At 33.9% G+C, this 8129-nt stretch overlaps 1 protein-coding gene across 2 annotated transcripts in view; it reads right to left on the bottom strand.

Annotated features, from left to right (window-relative positions):
• Positions 1 to 2896: 2896 nt before the first annotated feature.
• The window catches only part of nedd4a (NEDD4 E3 ubiquitin protein ligase a), a 33826-nt gene continuing 28593 nt past the window's right edge, over positions 2897 to 8129 (bottom strand). For both annotated transcript variants that reach the window (XM_052531692.1, XM_052531694.1), the window contains exons 20-29: positions 7915 to 8036; positions 7668 to 7738; positions 6392 to 6487; positions 6180 to 6253; positions 6015 to 6075; positions 5880 to 5939; positions 5699 to 5806; positions 4510 to 4606; positions 3977 to 4049; positions 2897 to 3892 (exon numbers count right to left, since the gene is read on the bottom strand). In XM_052531692.1, coding sequence (XP_052387652.1) covers positions 3790 to 3892; positions 3977 to 4049; positions 4510 to 4606; positions 5699 to 5806; positions 5880 to 5939; positions 6015 to 6075; positions 6180 to 6253; positions 6392 to 6487; positions 7668 to 7738; positions 7915 to 8036 — 865 coding nt within the window. In that variant the 3' untranslated portion in view covers positions 2897 to 3789. The remainder of the gene's footprint in view (positions 3893 to 3976; positions 4050 to 4509; positions 4607 to 5698; positions 5807 to 5879; positions 5940 to 6014; positions 6076 to 6179; positions 6254 to 6391; positions 6488 to 7667; positions 7739 to 7914; positions 8037 to 8129) is intronic.

The following is an 8129-nucleotide window of genomic DNA, read 5'->3' as shown; positions in this document are numbered from 1 at the left end:
GAGTGAGGAGATTCCTCCGCCTGCGAAACGCTCCACGAGCGGCGTGACGTCACAGGGATTCCCACTTCTGAAAACAGACGTTCAGAGATTTATATTCATGAGCAGATATAAACACGGGCAGATTTAAATCTTTAAATTATATATATATATATATATATATAATTATATATATATCCTGGATTTAGTCTCAGTACTGATCATGTGGTCTTTGCTGTGATTTGTGTTTATAATAAATAAAATAATATTTAACATATGCATATGTGTGTAAATATATATATATATATATATATATATATATATATATATATATATATATATATATATATATATATATATATATATATATATATATATATATATATATATGAAAATTGTATATGACTTCATATCAGTTCTTGTTTTTATTTTTCTTGAACATTACATTGTAATCAAAACATATTGCCATAAAGCCTCAATTTATTAGGGTTCAAGCATTTGTTCCTCTACATTAAATTTGTCAATATTTGGGTTTATTTTTATGCATTTAGCTTACTGTGACATTAAGAACCAGATGATATATATATATATTTTTTTTTTTATTATTATTTTTTTTGCAGTTGTCCAGAATAGCACTTGAACACTGAAATCAGACTTCAGATTCTACAAATCTCCAAAGCATTTGTATCACCGAAGAGTCAGAGTCTGATCTTGTGACAACTAGCATACACTAAGATTGTTCCACTGTGTGTGTTTGTGTGTGTTGTTGGTCAGTTATTTCAGACAGGATGAGTGTTTACAGCACTGGTTTCTGTCAGCTGATGAAACAGATCCCGATCTCCCCAGTAAGGACAGCTGCAGACTGAAGGAACAGTATTGATCTGCTCTCCGGTCGGGACAATAGTTCTGCTCAGACTGCAGATCAGGAGGAACAATGCATCTGTTCAGTGAGGATCAGGAGAATAGAGTCTGAGTTCAGTTTCCCATCAAGACATCAGCTCGAAAAGCACAAAGCTTGCATCTGTTGTTTTTATCCTATAATTGATCTTTTGCCATGTATTTATTTTGCCTCCATTAGTTTATTTTAAATGGTCCTGTGTTGACAAGCGAATTAATTACAGGACAAATACATAATTTCGTCTTTCAATTATCATAAACAGCACACATAAAACAGGCAAAATTATTTTTCTAATATTTAATCTTGTCTATATATTTAATGCATGTCTGAATAAAACTTTCCAGAATTTAATTTAATTTTAGTACAAATTGATATTTACGTATATATCAAACTATACACACATAATTACAGATAATAATGATTATAGTATACGATTAAGATGTCATCTGTCTGTAATAATATTGATATACTACAAAATATTTTTTATAATATATTATTCATATTTAATTTAACCCATGAACTTTACATATATCCCAGAAATATGTGTTAAATGTATTATATATATATATATATATATATATATATATATATATATATATATATATATTATTATTTTTATTTTTAAAACAAACAGAAGCTGTTAATATGCTAATACTGGAGATCTGATCAATAAGGGATCAAATCAATGTAAGATTCTCAGAACAGAGGGAAAGAAGATCCGGCATGTATTCTAAGGGCCTTCTTATTGGACACTTCCCCACATCACCCCGCCCCCTCAGCAGAAAGCCACACCCCTCTGACCCCAGTAGTGTCCTAGAGGTTGTGTGACCCATCAGCTGACCTCTGAAGGATTGTGGGGCAGCAGGATTTGGGCATAAAGGGGGATGGGAGAGAAAACAGAAGAGAGAATGGGGAAACAACAGCACTCAATCCTGTTCTAAACTCTCTCTGCACAGCTCTGAGGATTTCACTACTTTAACAGTATATTTTAATATAGAATTTAATGTTTAATTCTGGAAATTCATGCAAAGTAAATTTATATTATCCTCCCAACCCCCCCCCCCCCCCCCCCAAAACACAAAAATACAAAAGTGCATACGAACTTATCTAATTATTAGATCAATAAAGTATACCACAACGCCACAAGCGTCCTAAAAGTTTAAATCGAAATTGCGCCCCCTTTTGGAAGAAAGCAGCAGTGACGCGTCCGGTTCTCAGCTGCGTTGTTACCGCCACCCAGTGGACAATTAGAGAACTGCATCACTGGGCATTTCAAAAAAATAAATTTACAATCATTATCACGATAACGTTTTATTTATCTGTTGATATTGACTTTTATTTGTAATTATTTTATATATATTAAGAAAAATAAATATACAAGTACATATTAAATACTATTTCTATAAAAATTATAATTTAAATTATTTAAATACATTTGTTTTAAACTATAAATAATACATAAGAATATAATGATAAATAATATTAAATATAAATTATTTATAAATAAAAATAAATGTTATTTAATTAAATTTAGATAATACTAAATATAAAGAAAAAATAAACCAATGTTACCCAGTACCATTCTTACAATAATAAATATATAAAATTAAATTCGATTAGTATAATAGTATATTATTTAGTATAATAATTATATATATATATATATATATATATATATATATATATATATATATATATATATATATATATACACATATATATATATATATGTGTGTGTGTGTTTGTTTGTGTGTGTATAACAATTGTAAATAAATATGAAAAATAAATATCATTCAATACCATTTGTATAATAATAGAGAATTAAATGATGTATCTTCCAAAAGATTATTTGCTTCCAAGCTGATACAGTTTCTGATATTTTCCGTGCTACATTCACCTTCTTCTGCTTAATTGTGGGCATTTCCTGTAAAAGTTGCTTTATGACAACTACTTTACTAATAGAAATTAAAAACTTCAAGTATTGCAAATAAAGACCACATAAACCTCAATGAAGACATCATATCGGAAGAGTTGTGTTCATTTTATTAATCTTCCAAAAACACATAGCCATAAAGATCGGCGTGACAATTAAAATCAGCAAAATTTACATTCAAATGAAAGACACTTTTGCTCATAAATCTCTGATAGAAATCCCTGAAACTCACTCAAAATCTGTGCCAAAAACCTTTGCAGAAATGCAGTGGCTGTTCATATAATAGTGAATAATTATACAACAGTATCCACGATAAAAGTGTTTTTTCATTAGTTTTATAATACCAAATGAAGGGAAAGTTTTTAACAGTACGATACGTTCCTTGCGAGACAAAATGTGCTTACTTTAAGCAATATTTATGCTGTAAACAGTTAGTATATGATATAAAGCGATGATTAGTCACAAAACAGCTTGACTGAGGTGATCTATACAAAGTAAGACTCGAAATGTTTGTTTTTAGAAAAGTGCTTCAACTTTCACAAACTGTACAAAAAAATGGTTTTCAAAAGTGGGCTATCTTATCTGTAAACAAAAAAACGTAAACAAAGTCAAAGTGAGAAAAAGTCATGATTAAGTACATGATCTCTACAGACATTGATGCCTGCATATGTTTGAATTTCTAAAACAAACAAAAAAACAAACAAACAAAAACAAAAAGACATTATTTGTACAGATCGCCAAAAAAATAATGGTCTCATATTGTGCATTTAGGAAAATCTCTTCAGCCAAACAGTGCACAATCATAATGCATGACTTAAAAGCTCATAGTAGAAATATACAATTCCTTAATTATCCTCAAATGCATAGATATGATCAATTCTACAGATGTTTAGAAACATACAGCTGTATGCCGGAGTGCATTACAAAACCTTCTTTTGTAAACATCATAGACATACGGATTTGGGATTTTGGCAGCCGGAGTCTAGTCCACACCATCAAAGCCCTGAGCGTTTTCGATGGCCATGTGCAGCTTCTCACGGAGATCCTCGAACGTCTCGTAGGGAGGGAGATCCAAGCGGTTGAAACTGATGGAGAGACGCATAAATGAGACGAGAGAGAGACACACACACACACACACACACACACACACACACACACAGATCTCTCACCAGGTGTGTGCTCGGGGCAGTTTGTCCTTCGTGCCCCACTGTTCAATAGTGAACAACTGCGGTCCGTTGGATCCTGATCAATCAGAGAAACACAGCATTGCACTTTACTGAAACTGAAAACCCATTACCGTATTTTCCGGACTGTAAGTCACACTTTTTTTTCATAGTTTGGCTGGTCCTGCGACTTATAGTCAGGTGCGACTTTTTTATAAAAATTAATTTAAATGAACCGAGAGAAATGAACCAAGACAAATGAACTAAGAGAAAACATTACCGTCTCCAGCCACCAGAGGGCGCTCTATGCTGCTCAGTTCTCCTGTAGCCTACACTGAAGACATAGAGTAATGCTTTCTCTTGGTTCATGGTTCTAAATAAATGCGACTTATATATGTTTTTTTCCTCATCATGACGTATTTTTGGACTGATGCGACTTATACTCAGGTGCGACTTATAGTCTGAAAAATACGGTACATGAAGTAGCCAGCAAGGTCATTAATATTAATGAGCATCGTGATTGAGGGGGAGGGGCTTACCGTAGAGCTCAGCGAAGCCGTTCATCGGTACACGGGATGTTCCCGTCACAAACTGAAGCAAACGGATTCGCTTTTCTGCATCCATCAGCAACACCGTCTGAAACACCATCAACAATGAGCCGCTACGTCACATCCATTCACTCTGAGTTTCAGTGATAACAGATGTAAAAGTGAAGCAATAGTAATGCAGTGAGTGTCATCTTATTAAAGCGTTAAAGCTGTGCGCTACAGTGATTTTACTGTGGTTAAGAATGGGTTAGGAACTTGCTGTGCACAACAACAACACTTGAGAAAAATCACTGTTACTGCTGATTTATGACATAAGTCAGTATCACAATTAATGTGTTTGTTCAATACTTAGATTGTGCTCACAGACTTCATACTCATCATGCATTGATTGAATTTTTTGTCTTTTTGTCAGTGGAAAAGCCTGAATATTAAATATAATTCAACTTGAGGGAAAGAAATTAAATATAATGGTTATACATACATTTATATACTGATTTATATACATAAATGTGATCATGGTCATTTTGTGATTATGATTATTATATCATAATTAGTCAAAGAATTTTAATACATTATGCATTTATTGAACTTTAAGGTTTTTGTTTTTAAATGTCTTTTTGACAGTGTATAGTGGACTGAAAATAAAAAATATATATATTTGTTTTACAAAACAAATAAAAATAAATAAATAGTAGATAAAAAACAAGTAAATAAAAATATGTGTGTGTGTGTGTGTGTGTGTGTGTGTGTGTGTGTGTGTGTAAATAAATAAATACATTTTAACAGTGGTTTTCTTTAAAATTTAAATCCAACTAAAAAATTTTTTATAATTTATATACATTTAAAAAAATATATGCAAATATAAATAAATAATAATAATAATTAAAAACAAATAAATAAATATGTAAATAAATAAATACATATATTTAAAAATAAAGAGCAATTATGTTGTTTTTGTGAAAGTGTACTGCGGTTTAGGAAAAGGATGTGCTGAATTTAAAAAAGGTAAAACAAGAGCAAAACAATTGTTTCAGTTCAAAGCCAAGAATATAATTGAAAAAAAAAATTATACTAGTCACCCAGACTTAAGTTTTAACCTTGAAAAGTGTAAAGCTACAAAAGTGTATGCCATGTGACTAATAAAAATCAAAACAAAACAAAAACAAAAACCAAATCTGACCTTCCAGAACCAGATGATGGCTGGGTGATTTGGGTTGTAGCCATTTTTATATTTGGTGTTTTCTCTCCAGTCGTTGACGTCCACGTCTCCTAAACCACACATCAGCAGCTGAGGAACACAGAGACGTTCAGGTTCGGAGCACTCGCACGATTCAAACTACACACCATCAAGAGTGTCTCACCTCCAGCTCGTTTTCATCAAAGATCTTGATCAGGTCCTGAGGAATCAGCTCGTAGAAACCCTGCAGATAAAACACAAGTCAGTCAAACTCTGGGTGGGCAGCCGTGACCCAAAGCCACTGAACGAGGGTCTGTACCTCCTTGAAGGCCGTCATCTGTCTCTGGATCCGATCCACAAACCTCCACTGTATCACCAGACTGCAAAGAAACACACAGGACACAGTGCTACATCTATAAGCCTGTCCAATATATCAGGTGTGTTGTAATGTGTCTGTGTGCCACTAGAGGGCGGTGAAACATACTGAATATACTCATTTTTGTTAGTGTCGTTGATCACAACATCAGCACCTCCTGGTTTCAGCTCATGCTGGTGCGTCTGTGGAAGACATCGGATCACATTTACCTACACAAATCATCTTATTGTATTTTTTAGTGACTTAAACAGCCGCGGTATGCTTTCAGAAGTCTTGGACTATAAAGTTGCATGGACTACTGTAAGCGCAGAATAGATCACCTGTCCAAAGAGCTCCTCGTCGATGGTGAACCTGAGGTCCAGATCTGTGGGGTCGTTCTCCAAGATCCATCGGAGAGAGTTGAAGTACTCACTGTCCTGAAATAACACGACCAGAAACAGTGTGTGAGACCTAACTTAATATATACAAACATATATAAGAATGGTTTATTACACAGAATCTGTGCCAATATCACAGACCATAAATATATGTGACCCTGGAGCACAAAAGCAGTCTTGAGTCTCTGGGGGATATTTGTAGAAATAGCCAAAAATACATTGTATGGGGCAAAATTATAGATTTTTCTTTTATGCCAAAAATCATTAGGATATTAAGTAAAGATCATGTTCCATGAAGATATATTGTAAGTCTCCTACTGTAAATATATCAAAACTAAATTATTGATTAGTGATATGCATTGCTAACGTAATTGCTAACGGTGCTACAGCAATCTCTCATGCACTTAATTAAAAAGTGCCAACATGGTATTTATTGCTTGAGTTGTGTTATTAATTTGGCATCATTTGAAAGCTGATACTTTGTTTATATTAAAGTAAATCAAAGCTTACTGTGATTATTGGATGGCAAGTGCGCTACAAATTATATGAAGTTCATCCAATAACAGAACACAACATATTTAGATAACAGAAAGCCATATCAGTATCTCTCCTAAACGAGGATTGGTAACGATACTGTTATTCACACAGCTGACAGCTTCACCTGGTGTGGTTTGTTCAAGTTGTGCATGAAACAGACACTGCTTTTCTGCACAGCGCTGGCGTTCGGCAGAAATGAGGAGCGTTTTGCCTCTAAAAAGTCTAAAAAACTTCAATGTGCATCGTCTCAGTTTATTACGTCAACGTAACAAAAGATGCGATCGATCCTCCAAGGATTTAAAGCCAAAAAATAATAGAAGTCCATAAAAATAAATAAATAATTAAATAAACATTGTGCACATTACACATTTTCAGGTATGTATAGATTATTTATTTTCTATATTTAGGGTGACAATTTCACCATCAGTCCAGGGACTGCAGATGTTAAACAGCCTTCTGGCTAATTCTGGCACATTGTACAGTTATGTTTTCTTGATGTGCATTGTCCTTGTCAAATAAACCTGAATAATAACAATGATAACATACTACAGAAGTATGGTAATACACTAGTCAGTGTACGTGGAATGATCATATGCTATAGCCACTGTTCTCTCTCAAAAAGCACAGCAGTGGCATTTATTAAAAACGGATGCTGATTGGTCCATCTGTGCATGTCACTCACCACTGACTCCATATCCTGTAACGTGATTGGCTTCTGCAGCATCATCTTGTAAAAGGGCCGGATGAAGAATGCTGTGCAGACGAATGCAATAGAATCATTTGAGAGCCACATGTAAACAATGTTTTGTTTCATTTAGACATCGCTTGTCTTCAGAAAACCAGTCTGCATGCATGCAATGTGTTAAAGTCAAATACTGTGAATATGATTTGTGGGTATATATATATATTGGTCTTTACAGGTTACTCACCATCCAACAGCTTCCCGTGATAAACAGCCATCCCAGCCACCCGGCCGATGAACTTAAAGTAGGACAGATGGTCCTCATTGCACAGACCTGAGTTGGGGTTGATCTGTAGGGTGTAGTTATCCCTGAAATATTCACATGAAATCCTTTTAAAATCATTTTTTTGATTGATTGTACACCGTCGATAACACGACATAGGAGTGTATCTGAAGGACCAA

This window comes from Carassius gibelio, chromosome A18 (assembly GCF_023724105.1).
Source record: "Carassius gibelio isolate Cgi1373 ecotype wild population from Czech Republic chromosome A18, carGib1.2-hapl.c, whole genome shotgun sequence".
NCBI lineage: Eukaryota > Metazoa > Chordata > Actinopteri > Cypriniformes > Cyprinidae > Carassius > Carassius gibelio.
The sequence above is the reverse complement of the archived record's forward strand: the minus strand, read 5'-3'. Positions and strand labels throughout refer to the sequence as shown.